Genomic DNA, 20,338 nt, shown 5'->3' on the forward strand with positions numbered 1-20,338 from the left:
TGCCTCTGTAGTGCTAGGTAGGCACTTTGCTAAGAATCCACAGCCCATGAAATGGGCTTGATTTTAAATTCCACCGCAGGAATTGAAAGGAACTTAAGAGAAAGAGGAGCAGTACTGTCAGTGACTTGTTTATAGCACAGCTTCACTCCACTTCGACCCTGGGATTTGCAGAAATAAAAGGGAACAGTTATATAACCACTGGAAAAAGCTAAATGTAAACAAGCCTGGGAGAGAAAGGCAAGGAACCTTGTAATTCAGAGACAAGCGAAGTGCCTGTCAAGCCATTCACGATTCTGACACTTCGCTGTGCAGCCTGGTGCACTGTAAATCATGAAGATTTTCTAACGATTTCAGGATACGTTTCTTGTTACAAACAGCTCAGACACCCAGCGCACTGAAAACAGCCACTATGCCAATATCATCTGGGTGAGAGACTTGACTGGAAATGATTACTGCAGTGTGCCTGATTTAACCACCTCATCCGCCATGCCTCATTAGTGAAGCCTCAGTCTTTGGGGTACTCAGTGAGATAATCAGGGGAGGTTTCTACACCAGTCATTCTGCAATCAGGACTCCCCCCCCATTCCTCCCTCTGTTTTGCCTGCAGCCAGAAAAGACAGCCCCCTTCTTGCAGAATCCTTCTGCTGCTCCTTTTGTCTGCCTGCTTTGCAGTGGAGGAGTTTTCCATAGGAAAGAAAGCTGTCAAAACTCTTAGATTTGCATGAGGAAGGGGCTGGTATCATTTCAATGCATCATTTTGGGGACTAATTCCAGTTTTTCTCCCAACAACTGATTTGCAGGTGAGAAAGATGAACACTGTTACAGGGCAAGCAACAGCTGAGAACGTGTGAGCAAACAAGGGAGCACCACACATTAGAGAAAGCGTCAGCAGAGCCCTCCAAGTGGCTAACGTTGGATTTTACGACTCTCCACAAAACCAACAGGATTCCATCTTGTAGAACACAACGCCCTGGGTTTGGAAGGGTGGCTGATGGGTCAGGAAAGCACAACTATTTGATGTACAATTATTTTCTTGCCACAAAACGGGTTTCCAAGGGTCCATTTCAGGTCTCGTTTTGTTTTGCAAAGCATATGCCTCCGTGCCTTTGTCTAAAATAAAAGTCCATGCCAGCAGCCTAGTGTTTACCACCGGAGATCCAGCAACAGCAAACTAGCATATACTTACGCAAGGCAGGAGCATCTCAATATATGCACAGACTGCAGGCCAAACTTCCAGGGGAATGAAGGAATGAAAAACAAAAGAGCGCACAGAGTGTACTAATCAGAGTTAATACACCTTGATATTGTCCTTGTCAAAAGGAGACTCTCAGGCTTTGCCTGTTTGCCTGGGAAATTCAAGGGTCTCTCTCTCTATATTTTGAAGTTGCAACAAGTCTGCTAAGTACTGTTGCCCTAGTGACTTGAAAGAAATGTTCCATTTTCCAGGGCTGGAAGGGAAGGGGATGGCTGAAGAGCTGAGAGACGTCTCCCTGCCAGTGAAAAAGACAGCGACAGCTCAGTAGAATTGGGAGCGGTGTGCTGACTAGCTATGTATTGGATGGTACAACACTCTGTCTTTTCATCCACCGCCCTGTCACGAACATCCGCATCCTCAATGGGGACGGGAGGGGAAGAGAAAAGAATACATGAGGAGTGGGATTTTCAGCAGTGCTCAGCACTGGCCACTCTGAGCTCCCCAGCTTCCAGGGACTTCAGTGGGTTTTTGGAAACCCCCACCCACGATCTTTCATCTACCTTTACAGCAACAAAGAAAAGGGAGAGGCTAGTTTGGGCCCCCAGGTATTGCAAGTATGTCTGAACTGCAAGCAGGGCTTTCCGCTTTGAATCCACTCCTCACCTGGAGGAAGAAAGGGAAACAGATTGAAGGCAAAGAGCCCGCCAGGTCAGTCTTACTGCCACTGTCGTCCCACTCCGTACACTGACAGACTCTCTCCACCCCTTCGCTTCTGATTCTTTGTCTGATGCAGGGAGGCAGATGGGCTTGGACGCTGCCATGAAAGGCTGGGAACAGAGCTGCTCAGTTGGGGTGAGACACTATTTTCTGAGCTTCCTATGACAGTGGTCGAGTCTTGCCAAATATGGCTGACTTGGCACAGGGAGATGACCTTTTTAAAAAGGTTTTTCCGTCGTAAAAGATCCTGAACTTCAATGCCAGCATGAAACAACTTCTATTGTGATGGTCTCACATCCCTCTCTTCCCTTTTTGCACGTGAAGCTATAGTTTGCAGAACATACTTGAGGGGAGCAGAGATGGTAATTCTCTCCCTCTCTGTTTACAGGCGGTCTGAGTTGCTATAAAGCTCAGCTGGAATTTCCACTTTAATTCCAGAACTGGGTCTTTGTTAGACACTGCAGCCTTCTTTTATGCATACCGCGTTCATTTTACGGCCACCGTCTTTACTCTGCTAACGCCCATTTGTCTGTCTCTTCCACCAGCCTGCAACCTTAGACTGGAAATTCTTTTGGGCAGAGACTACCTTTTACACCTGGTTGGTCAGTTTTTAGAAGAACCTAATTGGGGTCTCTAGGTGTTTCGTGATATAAATAACTCCAGTAGATACCTGCCCTATACCTGTTAAACCCAATTCTGCCCTGATTGACACCCCATGGAATCCCACTGACTTCAGAGTAGTTACTCCAGATTTCCACCTATGTCAAATGAGGGCAGGATTTGACTCTATGTTGTTAACCTACATTGAGCTGGTTTTCTGGTTAAAATTTGTTTCTCCTTTTGAGCACTCCAACAGTGTCATCATTCAATGTGGGCCTGACCTCTGATACCTCCCCAAGTTGTCTGCAAACAAAGAGACTGTTATTTGACATTGAAATTTTGCTTGCCAGTACTTCTTAAAGGGGGCTCTTAGACCGACTGGTGTTTTGCTAAAACCATTGTTTGGAATCAGCAGAGAGAAGCTTTTATTTATAATTTGGTCGCTAAGTATGTGCAACGCTTTGCATCAACTTTGACAAGGTTATGAAACACCCATTGGAATTAACATGACAATAGCAACAAGACAACTATTGGGCTCAAGATCAATTCAATAAGGGACTGAACGCCTTCCAGGTTGTGCTTAATCTCTGGCAGGATCAGCTCGTTCTCATGAGATAAGGATCACAAACGCCAGAACACCAGCATCCTCCCAGTTTAATGAATGAGACAGAGGCTTTGGTGTAAACCTTTTTACAATGGTAGAATCTACTGTTGCTAATTTTGTGATGTTGGTAACTTCCATTTAATGGAGATTCCCAAAGTTGGCTGGCCAAAGGAAACTGAATATGATAGGCAGGGGAAAAGTAGCTGCCCTTCAAAGAGTGAGCTGCAAATCTATTAACATCTCAGCTTCTAAACTGGGTGACCCATCGCAGAGCAACTCGGAATGCTGAGTTTACTGGAATTGCAGCTGTGAGAATGCTAAAATGCTGATATACTCCCCCTAGTGGCTCCATTCTTGTTGGCCAACAAATAACTGAAAATGCTGTTCCTCTGAAACCTGAAAATGAAGAGTTCCATGAAGTTCTCTGAAGAACTCGAAAGAACAAATGTTTTAATATTTCAGCACCCTGTCTGTTCACAAGAGTAAAGCCAGCAAAGAGGCTAGAAAGATGGCACAGCTGGGAATTTAAGAATGTTGCGGCACTCTCTTTTGGAGGCCAAATGTTGGACTTGCCAATTAGGTTCTTTTATGAACCTCTGTTGGGAGTGGGACTTCTGTAAAGTTGCCCATCTGATCTCAGTAGGAGGATGCTCTCTGACTTTCTCATAGAGCTCCACTGAGACCAGGCTGGCTCCAGGCTGCATTGGAAAACTAATGTATTTCTTCTCCTGCCCCTACGTCCGATTCTGTTTCTCATACATTTAGACAGATTAGTCTAATCTCAATGAAGGCACCATAGCAATTCAGATTGTCTCATAGATTACGATTGATACTGAGGCCAAGGAAACATTTAAACAAATCACAATTAAAAAATGAAAGGGAAATGAGTTGCCTAAAATTAGGAGTCTATTTTCCTTAGCTGGTGTGTGTGGTTACGTCCCATAATTGTTAATGGAGATTAGACATGCCCAGCTAGGGGAAAACAGAGCGCTAGGGACCTAATTTAAATGCACAAACAGAAAGGATATGCAGAGTTATGGCTAGCACTGAAAATTCAGTGGTCTAGCTGAATCTCAAGATATTAGTATACACGGTGTGACGACAGAGAACGTCTAGACATTCAGGGTGAGTGGTCAGTAGGTTTTCTCTTAACATTAGTGTTACTTAACTATCCCATTAGGAATTGGCTCTAAAGGGTTTAACTAGAATCTGCTTAGAAAGAATCCCATAGGATTTCATGCCATTCTCATGGGTGTAAAGTCCGGCTTACAAAGTCACCAGTGGGGCACACTTATCCAGTGCTTATTGTCCATCCGGTGCAACCATTTACTAGGTAGGACCATGAGGAAAGGAAGATCCGCTTGATCCCAGGCACTGGACTGAGACTCAGGAGATCTGTGTTCAATTCCCACCCGTGGCACAACATTCCTGTGTGACCTCAGGCAAGTTATTTAGAAGAGCCTTCTTGGGCAAAGCACTTACGCGTGTGTGTGTGTACCTCAAAGTTTGTCAGGACCCTGTTGACTTAAATGGGATTACTCATGTGCTTTGCTGAATCTCTCTGTGCCTGCATTTTCCATCTGTATAATGGGCACAATGCTACTTTGTTTTTCTAACCTTTGTCTGTCATTTAATTAGACAATAACTCTTGGAGGGGGGGTTCTTCCTGTGTGTTTGTACAGCACCTAGATCTCAGTTGGGGTGTCTAGGTACTATTGACAGCAATGCAGATATAACAGTCACAATAACTTTTCACAGGTGGAAGACACAGGTAGCTTTTTACCCATAGAAAATGGACTTTAGCCACACACCTGGTTTGTTATCTGCTTTCCCTGGCACCTCCAGCTAATTACTGGCTGAGCTGTAATAGAAACATCACAGCAGAATTTCCTGCCAGGATGGAGTCAGTCAGATTGTAACATGTGCTGTGCAGGTCAGAGACTGTTTGCCCTTCAGCTCTATATAAAATAAATGTTTTCAGTGATGTCATAAAAATATTGGACAGATTCAGAATGAATCACTCCACACAGTGTATTTTACAAGGTGGAGCAACTGTGTGGAGAGAGAATTTTAAAGGGACTTTTTCAGTGTTTTAGTACAAAGGGAAACGCTGGAGCGTTTTGCAAAAAAAACGCACTCGAGCTTTCTTGGTGGGAGTCGCAAATCGCATGGATAGAGTGACCCTGTGTGTTTACTTTGCTTCATTTAGGAGACCTGCAGTTTAGCGATGTGTCAAGGAATGCTCTGGAGCAAGAGGCACCGTAGGCTGTTTCTGATTTGTGACATATTTACTGTGGCGTTTCCTTTGCAGGGGGTCTGTACTGAGTGCTTTCCAAAAGCCAGGCCGAGCCATCACGAAAAGCAAAACACCATGTCTGAGCTGCACATTGGGTCACGGGCTGAGCAACAGCAGCGGTAAGAGTGGGTGGGAGGAAGGAGCCCTGCATCTGAGTGGAGAGGGCAGCTAAACAAGGTAGCACGTGAAGTACTTTGTTTTCTCTTCCACAACTCTACTGAACATAGCCTAGCTGGCTTCAATTCCCAGCTCTGCTACCCATCTCCTGCATGACCTTGGGCAAGTCACTTAAACTCTCTGTGCCTGAGTTGGCTATTTATTAAATGGGGATAATAATCCTTTCTTTCTTCTCCCAGGGAAAAGACAAGTCAGCCTTGTCTCTTCAGATAGTGAACAATTTGGGGCCGGGATTGCCTCTTATTCTATTTGTTCTGTGCCTAGCACAATGGAGCCCTGATCTCAGACGGGGTCTCTAGGCACCATTGTAATACAAATTACCATTGAAAACTATGATCATCATCTGGATTTCATAAGTACTTGTTTGACACCTTCAACGCAAGCCTCAGCATTCTGAGCTACTTCTCCAGTAGAGAAAACTAAGCCGGAAGGAACAGATTAATTAATATACATTAATAGAGCAAGTGTTTGGAAGGACAGTTTGATTTTAAGGGCAGATTTTCAAAGGTACAACCGGGAGTTGAGTGCCATTGAAAACCTCCCCATAATGCTTCAAAAAGGGATGTCCTAAGATTAAATATAGAGATATTTTGCATCGTAATAATTAAAACCCTTTTTTAAAATTGCCTGTTGACCTGTGCCCAGATAACTTGTTACATGTGAGCACCAAACTACAAAATCATTATTTAAATAGCTGTACATTGCTTGCATGCTGCAAATCCAGCAACAGACCTCAGTGCGGCTCAAGTTTATTTATGCTAACAAAGTTTCCATATCGGGAGTATGAAGGGTGTGGGTCTGAGGCTCTCTCAGATTGCTTTCACGTACACTCATGCTTACACTGATTTCTGAAAGCGATTTATTTTGCCTTCTCTGTCCCCAATTTCAGATTCCCTTTTGGAACTGTATATAGGGCGGGAAGACCGCCTTCTTCTTATGTCCTATTCTGAACTTAATTTATGGAAGTTGAGCGAGGATATGGCCGGAAACAGATTATTTCAACTCCAGGTAGGGTGCTGGCACACTTCCAAGACAAACACACCAGAACCCATAAACTTGTCCTGGGGGCACCGGAGTAACAAAAGAGTCCTGTCATTTCAGGCTGAGGAAATTCATAACCCTTCTAAAATTCACTCAGTCTCCACTAACCCCTCTCCACTCTTAAAGCCGGATGCTACAAAGGGGCTTCAGAGACACCTACAGACTTGTCCCTATTGCATTTCCTGAGCGGGGTTGGTATGCTCTGAGCTCTCAAGGGCTGGACCGGGCCTCGCATCCGTTCACACAGTGCCAAGCATACTGCCAGCACCTTGCAAAGAACAACAATACCAGCCCATGCAACTGGACTCTGAACCGTTTCTAGGCAGCTAGTTAGGAGGTGAAAGCATGAGAGGTAGATCAGATTTTCAGGGGGGAGGGGACTGTACATGGCTGAATCCAAACAAAGCTTGGCCGAAAAGAAAAAAGCCCTGGGGGGCGGGGGGAGGAGAAGCGAAGGGGAATAGGGGGAAGGAGAGGAAAGAAAAAGCAAAGTAAATATCTGTGGCTAACAAACTATACTTGGTATTTTCTTTTCAAGGAGGTTTCATGCTTTAGGGACTCCTGAGGAAAGGCGGTTAGCTGTGCCAGATTAGCATGGTCATCTGATAACGTAAACTACTGTCGACTAAAGAAAAACTCCATTGCACTGGGGTCTGAATCAAACATAAAGCCTGTTTGCAGACTAATGTGTTATATCTCCTAAGCCCCAACAGGCTTATTCCACACACACGCTTTGCTGGGCCAAGGAATGAAAAGCAAATGTAGTCAGACCAAGCGAATACTGAATATTTCATTTGGATACATTTACAGTCATGGGAAGCCAGCATCATCTCTGTTTTTGTGACTAGTTATTACAATACAATGAAAAGACAGGAGGGGAAAGAGTGGTGTATATAAAAAGGAAAGACTAGTAAACCACTAAGCACCATAATGTTCTACTTAAAAAAACACTACACAAAAGGGGGCTTTTTGTGGGCCTGTCATGGGTTATATTTCAAAGTATTTTGAAATAATTTTTGCCCCCAGCTGTTGCTTAGGAGAGCTCCTTGGGCTCTTGAGGCTAAAATCCGTCTCTTCTCCAGCAGCTGGCATTAATGATTTTCCTTCTTTTAAAGGAAGGATTAAAGAGCAGCAATGGGTTTGTTTTGAAATACACTAAAAGCCCCCCCATCCCGCACCCCAAAATAATTATATTTAGTAAACAAGAGAAATCAAAGTGAGGTGAATTCAAGGTCTTGCAATGCTCGACTGTCTTATTAAACCTGCAAATTCTGGGATTTCCACAGTTAAAGCAGACACTCCATTACTTGCATGCACCCTTGTTTTACAGACTATACGGTACTTTCTCGGTTCCAGGGAGGTTGTACTGCTGGCTGTCACATACTGTGTTCTCACTCTGATCTCTGCTCGGTATCTATGCTTCTGTAGAACTAGACCAGAAGAGGAGCACAAGCTGTCTTCTTTCCTCTCTTTGCTATTCTGTAGACACAATAGGGCATGTACCTCACTTGTCCTCCACCATGCCCTTCTGTCCCAGTCCTGATCAACTCGCATTTACATTCTGAAGACATCTCTCAAATAGACGCATGGTGCATGAGATCAGCTAAGATGCTCTGGCCACTGGCCCCCATGGGAGAGAGACATGGTGGCAGGCTGGTCTCTTGAACTTGTTTCCCCATCTAGGTCTGACAGCACTCAAGCCTACTGACCTTCAGGGCACACTGCAGAGCTTGCCATATCCTCAAGGGTTCTGCGAAGGGGCTGAGTCAAAAGGGAGGGCGGTTAATGGAGTGAGAGGGAAGAGTGATTTCTGAATGAAGCTGAACCGGTGAGGAGTATGTAACTTCTTCTCTTAAGCAAAGTAAGCTGTCATGGGATAAGAGGGAAGGTCCTCTCATGGATCAGAAACTGGTTAAAAGATAGGAAACAAAGGGTAGGAATAAATGATCGGTTCCCAGAAGGGAGAGAGGTAAATAGTGGTGTCCCCAGGGGTGTGTTCTGGGACCAGTCCGATTCAACATATTCATAAATGATCTGGAAAAGGGGGTAAACAGTGAGGTGGCAAAATTTGCAGACGATACAAAACTATTTAATATAGTTAAGGCTCAGGCAGACTGCAAAGAGCTACAAAAGGATCTCACAAAACTGGGTGACTGGGCAACAAAATGGCAGATGAAATTCAATATTGATAAAGCAAAGTAATGCACATTGGAAAACATAATCCCAACTATACATATACAATGTTGGGGTCTAAATTAGCTGTGACCACTCAAGAAAGAGATCTTGGAGTCATTGTGGATAGTTCTCTGAAAACATCCACTCAATGTGCAGCGGCAGTCAAAAAAGCAAACAGGATTTTGGGAATCATTAGAAAAGGGATAGATAATAAGACAGAAAATATCATATTGCCTCTATATAAATCCATGGTGCACCCACACTTTGAATACTGCGTGAAGTGTGGTCGCCTCATCTCAAAAAAGGGTATATTGGACTTGGAAAAGACTCAGAAAAGGGCAACAAAAATGATGAGGGGTATGGAACAGCTTCCATATGAGGAGAGATTAGTAAGACTTGGACTTTTCAGCTTGGAAAAGAGACGACTAAGGGGGGATATGACAGAGGTCTATAAAACCATAACTGGTGTGGAGAAAGTAAATAAGGAAGTGTTATTTACTTCTTCTCATAACACATGAACTAGGGGCCACCAAATGAAATTAATAGGCATCAGCTTTAAAACAAACAAAAGAAAGTATTTTTTTCACACAACGCACAGTCAATCTGTAGAACTTCTTGCCAAAGGATGTTGTGAAGGCCAAGACTATAGCAGGGTTCAAAAAAGAACTAGATAAATTCATGGAGGATAGGTCCATCAATGGCTATTAGCCAGGAGGGGCAGGGATGGTGTCCCTAGCCTCTGATTGCCAGAAGCTGGGAATGGGTGACAGGGAATGGATCACTTGATGATTAACTGTTCTGTTCATTCCCTCTGGGGCACCTGGCATTGGCCACTGTAGGAAGACAGGACGCTGGGCTGGATGGACCTTTGGTCTGACCCAATCTGGCCGTTCTTATGTTTGATCCAGTTATTTAGGAATTTTATGTGTATGTATACCTAGCACAACGGACAGTCAAATCGGAAAACAAAGTAACCATGGAGGTGCCCTCTGGATTCAAAAGCAAGTCACCGGCTCTGCTGCTGCTTGGCTCCACCACACAGCCACAGGGCTTCAGACTCTGATTTTTGCATTGCAAAAATCTATTAAGATTGTCAAACCCTGGAGGCATCCCTACCTTTTCATCATCACCCACATGCATTCCCTATGCTGCTGCAGAGCTCTGCAATTCTACCTCCACACAGCAAACCATAGTTTTGTTTTAATAGGTGGATTCACCTACCTTTCTGTCTGGCTGCAGGATTAACAACAGAACATTGTGCTAGCCGGTAGTGTCTTACCTGTGGCATTTGAAAGGGCGAGGGACTCCATTGAGCCCCGTGGCGTTTGCTCGGTGGGTGTTAGGGCCTCAGTGAATTTAAGTGCATTGATTGGATGCCTTGTTCGACACTGTTGGGTAGACATCCCGCCTTCTTCCTCTTCATCATATTCTGGAACTTTGATGCTTCCTCTGGTTTCATTAAAACTCTGGTTAGACATATCGCTGTAGCTTTCTTGTGACCTAAGCCTTCCTGAGTAATAATCTTCTCTGCACTCCTGGATGAAGCTTCCACTATGCCCCTTCATTGCTATAGATGAACTTCTCTTTGGATTGCTGAAATGTTTGGCCCATAAATCTGGTTGAGTGCCTGGGACCTGTCCTGGGTTATAGGAAGTCCTTATATTACACTGGCTGAGAAGTTGCAAGGGGCTTTGGGATTGACTTTGCTCCATTTGATTTCCATAGTGATAGAGTTCATCTCTACTCCTCCATATGTGCTCTCTGTTTAGGCTAGGAGTCTGACTAGACAAACTCAGCAAATCCATCTGTAGCGACAGTGGGTCCACATCTGCAGAAAGTCTATTTGAGGTCACTTGCAGTTGACTGCACTGATTTAACATGTTTTCCTCCACTTTCCCTTTGTTCTTGCCAATTTTGGCACTGCGGCGGGACTCCTTTGCTCTTGCGTTCTGAAATGCCGAATCTGACGAATCCGAGCCGTTAGGATCATCGCCCACGCTGCATGCCCTCGAACAGAATATCTGCCCTTGTTTTGGTAGGAAAGGTCGACCAAGTAGGGATTTCTTGCACTGAGCACAGCAAAAACAGGTTTCTGTAGCATGCCAGTGTTGGCCGTCATAAGTCATCTGGCCCTGGTCAATACCTTGGGGGAGGGGGGGAGAAAAACGTATAGAAAGTGTAAGAGCTATGTCATGAATTGGAAGTTACTCCCCAGAAATTTCAGTGGTTTCATTTTCTAACAATTCATGAAAGATGAATCAAGAATGAAAACACAGAAGGCCCTGATTCTACAACCTTTCCTCATGTTGAGGAGCAAGCCCATAAAAATAATCCACATATAGGTCCCAATCCTTTGGTAACTTCAATGGGACTACTAAATTGTGTAAAGTTAAGTATAAGTCTTCACAGGTTCAAGGCCTAACCAAAGGACTTACTTAACGTTAGAAACGGTGGCACAGCTGAGTCAGGGGTTATTGAATTTTAAATACTTATTTCATATTTTAAATGGTAGGAACATGAAAGTTTCTTCACAAAGTTGTTGAAGTCAACGCAATAAAACCACTAGCTACTTAAAAAAAACCCACAAAAACCAACAACCCAGAAGAGGAATTTGTGCTGCTTTCCCAGGTTTGAGATGCAGCTAAATATAAACCCATCCCTGCCCTTGACTGCTCTATTCCCTGTAGATTTTAAGACCCAAACTCTTTTAACTATTCTAGCCTCTTCTCTAAAGAGGAGAGGTAAAGAGACTACATGAACAATCACCTTGGATTGCTTTATACTCAAATCCATTAGGTAGCAGCCATACAGAGGATCAAGTTTGCCTTCACTCAGCCCTGCCTGGCTTACTGAGGGAATTAAATTCATTGTAGGCCTAACAATGAGAATCTGTTCTGAACAAGCAGACGCACGAGGCTTACCAGTCATAGGTTACACCAGCTGTAACTTCAATTGATCACCACCATATTTACCCAAGAATTATCCCTGCCAGGTTAGCTCTTCTTTGTACTCACAATGGGAAGCTGGCTTTAAATCATTTGTATTCCCTGAAATCCTCTTTACTAACTGGTGTTAAAGGCTTCACTGCAGACTAATGTGCTGTATCTCCACTCCCCCACACCAAAATTCAGTTTTTTAAAAATGGGGTAGCCAATGGGAGAGTGGGCAAAGGGCAGTCTATCCGTCAGCACTTAACCCACACAACCACTAAACCGAAACACAGTCATTACATTGTCACTCCAACCTCCTGGGAATCCTGTGGGGAAGATTCAAAATGCGTTTTCATTAACCCTCCCTACCCAAATGTGTACTGCAAGCGGAGAGCAGTTAGTCTGTATTTATAAACAGAAGAGCCTAACACCAAAAGAAATTACAACAGACTGGCTCAAAGAGAGGCAGACAAAGAATGTGTGTAGTACATACGTGGTAATCCTTTTTTTGGTCAAAGATATAAATATTTTCCAGGGGGGTGAAAACAGCATCTGAAGACACAATTATAATTCATATTTTTATATGTCTGGTTACATTGCAGTTCTTGGGAAAAAGTAATTACCTTAGTAACGGCTGCATGATATACAGAATGCGCAGGGCATAAAGAACATTATGAAGAACTCAACTATATGTGTGTGCAACACAAGTTTGCACACAGAGAGTACATTTGACTAATTTTATATATATAAATTTTCCCATTAACCCATTATAATATACCCATTAGCACATTCTATTCCGAGCTAGAACTGTTTTCAGTGTAACTCTTTTCTCCAGTGCAACAAGCAAACCACTTATATTGCATTTGAATGCCAAAGGGAGAGAAAGCAGTGGGTAGAACATCAGCTTTTTATTCAGCCAGATAGCGCCCTCTCTCCTGAAGTTACCTCCAGGAGAAGCATGAGGTTTCTTTCTCATTTAGAGGCCCTGCTATACACCCCAGTTCTGCAAAGATCTTAAGCTCGTGCTTAGTTTTAACTGATATGGCGCTTAAGCTCATGTTTGCATTATTATTATTATTATTAATAATAATAATAATAATTTGTATTGTGGTAGCACCTAGAGGCCCAAGCCCTGCTGTGCCAGGCATTGCACAAATCTATGGTAAAATACATTCCCTCCCTTGGAGAGCTTACAATCTCAGTAGAAGACAAGGGACAGACAGGTGGACAGCACAAAGTAACAGTGAGACAAGTGTGATAAGCATAGCAGCTGCTTCTCCAGGGTTGAGTGTTCTGAAGGCATCACAGCAGACATCAGTTTTAAGGAGGGACGTGATGGAGGACAAAGTTAAGCACGTCCTTAAGTGCTTTGCTGAAATTTTTATTCCTCCGTTGACTGTTGGGCCATTTCATGTGAGAAAAAGGGTTCCCCACCCCCACTGTGCAGTACTGCATAAAAATGTGCACTTACCTATGGGTACAAATAAAAGCCTGTCTGTGCATCCATCCGTGTAAAGAGATTTTTATTTTTTTTTACAACGCACAGCAAAACAGCCAGGCAGATTCCAGAATGTAGTAACATTAGCTGCCAAGCTCATGTTAACCATTGTGATTGGTACTAGCTTAAGGAATGTTAATGTATCAGTGTTTAGGAATGAAATGAGCTAGCACCCAGTGTACAAATATATTTTTAGAGCAGCAAAATATCAGCACCAGAAATCTAGATTAAGTCTGCAGTTGTTGTTAGTTTTCTTTTTCTTTTCCTCTCTCTCTCTCTCTCTCTCTCTCTCTCTCTCTCACTCTTTTTTTGCTGAGCATATCGCATCTATTTGTGGATTAAAAAAGCAAATTGAAATGTTAATGATTTCTAATGAACACACATTTCCCCTTGGAACAGCTCATTAACCCATATGCCCCCTTTGAGAGCTGGAGTGAGGAGGATCAGCTACAACAAGTGCAAGAGTATTTAAAAGAAAATGTTAAAATGGACAGTAAATGAGTCAGTGAAATCTTTGCTTTTGGTAGTTTTATTATCTCCTGAGACTGCTTTCCAATGTTCTTCCTGTTTCAAGAAACCCTCCCTACCACAAAAGGGGATATGATCAGCCTCTCTTTTGCCTCCCTGTAAAAGCAGTCATTTAAACAAATAAATTACCTTTCTTGATTCTCCAGGAAAAGTCAGATGTTTGCATCTATAGTTATTTCCGCAGGGCAGGGACATGGCTGGCGGCAGCTGTGCATAGATTTTCCTCGCACAGCGGAAATGCGGCGGTATTGACTGAAGTCCCATACAGACTCCTGCACTGCCAAATGGTTTCCGAAGGATTTATTGAAACAAGTAACAGTGCCAGAAATGTCCTTTCAAGTAAAAGTCATTTCAACAGGTTGCCTCAGGTGTGTTCCGCTCAAAATATTACCAAACCAATGAAATAAAAGCAACAGCACAATAAAGCACTATATCACCGTCTTAAATGAACCCACATCAAAAGCTGCATGACTTCATTCCCCCCCCCCTGTGCGCTCTCCTGTTGACAGCCCGCAGGGAATTTTGCCCTTACCTATGTGTTGTGCACAGGTGTCGCAGAACTCCGCATACAAGGACTCAAAGCAGTTGCAGCAGTACGGCCTGCCTTCCTTCATGATGTACCTCTGGCCCCCCAGCACCGTTTCGCATTCAAAACAGCAGAAGTGCTTCATGTGCCAGTGTCTCCCTTCGGCCTCGGTGCATTCGTCTGCAAAAATGATCTGGGAAAAGCCAGAGAAGGAAATGAGCCAACCAGGATTGCAGACGGACAGAGAGAGGGCTTAGAACATGGAGATTTGTGTTACGCCGGCCACGCCGCTCACCTCCACCGCCTTTGTCAGTTTCCCTCTCCTGTTGCGTACTGTCCAACATGTGGACTGGGAGCTCCCTGGAGGAAGGGAGTGTCATCTTTGTTATTTGTCTCTATGGCACCTAGCACAATGAAGCCCTGAGCCCTGATCAGGATTTGGAAGTAAAAGAGCTGCCTTGGTTTTATTTATAGCCAGGGGGATTGATTTTAATTATGATTTAAATCAGCAAGCAGGAAACCTTGATTTAAAACGTCCATTTTAACCGTGCTCTGCATTTCTGCTTCTTAGTTATTTTCTTAAAGAAATGTTGATTCGCATTGATTGGTAATCTCTAAAATGCGTTGAATTGCACCTAAATCTTGGCACTAAATTTGGTGCTTCTGTTTGATATGCAAGAGGCTACGTTCTAGCTATACACCTTTATTTAAACCAGTGGTTCCCACACGTGTTCCACCGTTTGTGCAGGGAAAGCCCCTTGCGGGCCAGGCCGGTTTGTTTACCTGCCGCATCTGCAGGTTTGACCGATTGCGGCTCCTGGTGGCCACGGTTCACTGATCCAGGCCAATGGGAGCTTCTGGAAGCGGCGTGGGCCGAGGGAAGTACTGGCTGCCACTTCCAGCAGCTCCCACTGGCCTGGAGCAGTGAACCGCGGCCACTGGCAGCCGCAATTGGCCGAACCTGTGGATGCGGCAGGTAAACAAACCGGCCCGGCCCGCCAGGGGCTTTCCCTACACAAGCAGCAGAACAAGTCTGGGAACCACTGATTTAAACAATTGTTTGGTTTAACTGAGAGGTCCCCAAACATTTTACTCATGACCCACCAACTGCAATTTGTCTTTCTTGGGGACCTAACGTTGTCCCTGTTCTTCCACCTCTCCATACCTGCTCCCCTCCCCTTCTCAGCCCCGCAATCACCTGCTCCCCTCCCTTCTCAGCCCAAGCCTCCTGCTCAACTCCCTCCAGCCCTCTGGTTCTCGCTTTCCCAGCCCCATCCCCTTCTGCAGCCCTAGCCGGTCTCTGTCCCCCTGTGACCAGATTGTGATTGCTGACTGTCTGCTTGCTGGCTCCGGACACTTCCTCTGAGCCGCTGCTGCCTGGAACCCGTTCCACATGTCACTGCCTGCTGCCCAGAGAGCGTGTCCATGTGCGGATCCCTCCCAAGACCCACTGGTGAGCTGGGACCCACCATTTGGGAAACACTGGCATAATTTACCTTTATTCAGATTCTTAACTTTTCCTTTTTTTATGTTAGAAAAAAAATGAATTATGCATTTCTGATTTAGTAGATGATGATTAATTTCGTACTTATGATTTGTGCCAAGCTCCATTTGGATGGAAAGTCAACTTCCATTAAAAATGCACAAAAACAGATTTTTTTTAAAAAAAAGAATAAAACTACCCTGGATACATAAGAAAATAAAAGTTGACCAAACTGTTGATCAAAACAGCTTTTTACTTTCAAACAAACTGATTTATTTAGAAAAAGTAAAGAATATCTGTAGTTAGTGAGCTGAACTGATTGTTTCTGGCCACCATGCCCTTCAAAGTTTTAGAACCTGTAGATCTCATCCTCTCAAACATGGCTGTATCCAGAGATTGGAAGAGGAAAACAGGCTTTCCCGCTCTTTCAACTCCTAATTGGTTTCTTTACTTTGAAAGAACTAGTCATTGAACTGAACTAGTGGAATAAACTGAACTGAAAAAAATATTCTCTTTGCATCTTCTGAAAGCAGCTACTGCTGTCAAAAGCTGACTTAGCCTTTCGACAGATTCTGGTTCCAGGTGCTTAGCCAGTGACTTCCACAAGTTCAGTGGTTTAACTCTTTAAAACTTGGCAGCAAACATGTATGGCTGAATATTTATTTTTGCATTCAATTTAAATGATTTTAATACATTATAAAATGTTTAGCTTTTAACATAACTTGTCAATTTCAAAATTTAATTTTAAATAGGTTTATTTTTGAAAAAATAAATCTGGATTTAATTTAAATAAAAAAATCCAATTTGAATAAAAAACTGCTTTTTCTTTTTTACTTTAAAAAATGATCACATTTTATCCACCCCGTTTATAGCACAATATTGCAGGCAGGCACAGCACTTCACAGGAAAACAAAAAGTTTAGATCCTCTAACCGGGATCTTACTGTACTAATTAGGATCACTGCACGGATTACAGTGCAAACAGAGTCACTGTTTATATTAAGGTACCTGGTGTCTGAAGGGTTAATGAACGACTCATTGATGCTATAAACATGTTACAGACACGAGTAGTGTGAGTTATAGATGATTCTGAGCACATCAGTGGATGATGTGAAGTCAAAGTAATAAGCAACTCCTTGACCTGTGGGACTCTGGATTAATAACTGATTAACATTTTTTAAAACCCCTATTAATCATTTATGAACCATTTATAAAGGGAACCTTAATATAAAGAGTGACTGAAACACAACAAAAACAATAACCTATCGGGGTGAGGAGCGAGACGGCAGCTGTAATGCGTAGCATCCCGACAATGCTTTTCATCCACAGACGGCCAAAAACGAGAAGGAATCAGCATCCCCATTTTATTGATGAGGAAACTGAGGCCTGGAGACGTTAGCTGAGTTATTTGAGGTTACACTGAGTGAACAGCTGAGTTGCAAATAGAGTCTCGGCCTCTCAACTTCTAACAACACTCCTATGCAGTGAACTACTTGGCCTCCGTGACAAAGGCTAGGATCAGCACAGTATATTCTGCCGAGCAGGTGAATAGGAAGCTTTGTTTTGCAGTTATTTCATATTATTTGTGATTATTTTTGGACGTAGAAGAAGTGTTTTAAAGAGGGAATTGAACAAGGTATTTGTATTAGAATTTGTAACAGGACTTTGCAAGGATAAAAGTACATGAAAAAAAGTTACTCCGCTTAAAAGAACCAGAAACAGGGCCATTTCAATGGTTAGGAGTTTGTTTTTTACTGGGAACATTACAAATATAATTGGATACATAAGTCAATGCTCTTTATACTTCATGTGGATATACAGTGGGATTTTTATTGGACACTTGCACAGAAGGGATTTAGGATTTTTATAATACTTATGGTTTTCCACACTTCAGTTTTCATAACTCTCCAAGCCAGAACAATTTCCTTCACCAGCCTTTAAACTGAGATTGACACTTGAGAAACATCCAGAATCAGCCTCGAAGGTTTTTTTGTATATTTGTTCTGCTTCTCATATCCCTTTAATCTCCTCTATGAAGGTCTATTTCAATACAATGTAGAGTCAAACTCCACATATCATAAGATATAGAACGCTCTCTCCTCAAATGTGCAAATGTGAGGTTTCTGCTGGTAGACCTGGGTACAGTGGAGGCACCATCATCCATGGCTGGGATGAAATTGCACCACTTGGTATGTCATTACAGGAAAGTTACTGAAAAGTTCTCCAAGGCCCTGACCCTGTGAGTAAACCTAGACCTCGGTTAGCATGACCCTGGGCTGATTTGAACCTGAAACCTCCCAGTGCGAATCTCCTGGGGTGCAAACTTGAAATCAAAGGGAAAAATATTCATGAACCCTAACAAACTGAAACCACCAAATTTTATATGGCTTTGTGTGTTTTCTCTACCACTTAGTGTAGAAGTTGAGCTTTATCAGCTCTACACACACACACACACCAGGTGCTGCAGGTCTATCCACAAAACTCAGAACATTGCAGGGTCAGTTTATTTTAATGTTAGTGGCTGTATGCAGAGAGTATCCAACATCAGCAATCCCACAATATGGTGATTATTTTTCTAAAGGAAGAACCTATCTACAGGCAAGATTTGACTTTCGCCAAGCCCTAGTAGCTCAGCAGGCCTGACATCATTTTTCTGTTTAGCATTTTTAGTCTGAGCATAAAAATCTTTGCCTTTTATAAGTAACCAATCACAGTCCATGTTAGAGCTGAGTCAATAATTCCTAACAAATTATTTACTTTACGAATCAGCCCATTTTGTTTGGTCTGCGAACATATTGCGATTCTCTCCAATTTATTCATTATTTAACATTAGTCACATTTTTGCACAAAGTTAGTTTTGAGCTCGGAAATCAAAGTAGCATTGCATAGTTTTCAGAGTAACAGCTGTGTTAGTCTGTATTCGCAAAAAGAAAAGGAGTACTTGTGGCACCTTAGCGACTAACCAATTTATTTGGTGAGCTGTAGCTCACGAAAGCTCATGCTCAAATAAATTGGTTAGTCTCTAAGGTGCCACAAGTACTCCTTTTCTCATTGCATAGTTGTGCTTGTCCTATAAGCTGGACAATACTGGTTCTGCTCCACGACTGGATGAGCTTAAATGCTGACAATCAGGTTTATGGTGCAAATTATTGTGGAAAGAGAATTTCAGCTTCACTGTGAGGATTCAAATATTTCCACAATCCTTGGTGCTACTAAAACACAGTCCCACAAATGTTCATGGAAAGTGAATGTCCTTTAAAAATTGAACAGGGAATGTTCTGCAGTATTTGCTAAGCTCATGACATTATAGAAGAGGGGAAATGGTTAGCAGTCAATGCAAATTTGCAGCTTTCAGCTACCTTGAACACAAAGGTACCATGAGGCTCTCTCCATCCAAAAGTCTCTACAACCATACTGTTCATGCAAGGCCTACCAGGAGGCAGAAGCGGACTGTTCAGTGGACAGCCTAGTCAGAGGACAGGTGAGCTCCTGAGAATCCCCCACAGTACAGAGTTGCTGAACTGGTAAATTAGCTTCCCTCACCTACACAACACAGATTCTTATCATGGGCCTGGACTCTGCTTCTCCTGTCATCCCCATGGAGTACACAGTGGTTTCTACAGCCCTCCAGCTGTGAGAATCCCCTTGCAAATCTCCCTAAGGAGAAGCCGAGACATGGGTCCGGTTTGGCCTATGGACTGTTCAAGACTAATATTTCCTGCCTGAGCAGCGGCTCCATTCTCCACCTCCCAGTCCTAGGAGAGACATGGTGCTGGCTGGAGAGGGAGTTGGAACCTACCTACATTGCTAAGGAGCTGGGGGGTCTGGGGTCTGTAGGGACCTGAAGAATTCAGTCTGATAAGCCCCTCTATAGCCCTCCCGGACCAAGTTCTGATTTAGGGCTCAGCCATCTCCAGGCTGCGTTGCCGCTTTAAAATTTCTTCCATGGCTGATGGTCACTCAGAGTAACAAGCCCATTATTCATGTCTCTCTGGTGCCCCTCATTTCATGGGGACATCACTCAGTGAAGTCCCAAAATCAACGGAGTTCCATGCAAATGTGGTGTCTTCCCGTTCCCTTTTACTGGTGAAAATGACTGATGGCAGCATGAAAGCAACATGGGGCAGAGATGACCAAGAGGGACACGTGCTGCAGGAACGGAATCCCGCAGCGCTACTTTCCTGCAAGAATAATTTGCTGGTCCCCCTCATTTTGACCCACATGGCTCCCCGCAGTTGGACTCTGGCGGTAGTTGGAGAGGCAGGACCCTCTCGGTTAGGATGGCGAGTCTCCCAGTCTCATGGCCAATGGGCTGAGCACAGGCCGTAATTAGGAGAATGGCAGACTTGAATGGCCACAGGATGCCCCAAATCAGTATCTCACGGCGAAACAGGCAGTGCGGCTAGAAGCTAGGCGACTCCCACGGTCCAGTAGTTTCACATATTCCATGGGCCAGTAGCCACGGCGGCAAATTTGGGATGGATGAGCTGAGTTTTTGAAGAGGTGGCTCAGTGCCAGTCACTGCGATCAGAACTGTCTATGTAGTAACCCAAAATAGCATAACACAAG

General features: G+C 43.6%; 1 protein-coding gene across 3 annotated transcripts in view; it reads right to left on the reverse strand.

The window, feature by feature from the left end:
* The window catches only part of PRICKLE2 (prickle planar cell polarity protein 2), a 184,245-nt gene that overhangs the window by 14,426 nt on the left and 149,481 nt on the right, over positions 1-20,338 (reverse strand). For all 3 annotated transcript variants that reach the window (XM_048857849.2, XM_048857851.2, XM_048857850.1), the window contains 2 exons: positions 14,294-14,480; positions 10,085-10,948 (listed from right to left, as the gene is read on the reverse strand). In XM_048857849.2, the coding sequence (XP_048713806.2) occupies positions 10,085-10,948; positions 14,294-14,480 (1,051 nt within the window). The remainder of the gene's footprint in view (positions 1-10,084; positions 10,949-14,293; positions 14,481-20,338) is intronic.

This window comes from Caretta caretta, chromosome 7 (genome assembly GCF_965140235.1).
Source record: "Caretta caretta isolate rCarCar2 chromosome 7, rCarCar1.hap1, whole genome shotgun sequence".
Classification (NCBI taxonomy): domain Eukaryota; kingdom Metazoa; phylum Chordata; order Testudines; family Cheloniidae; genus Caretta; species Caretta caretta.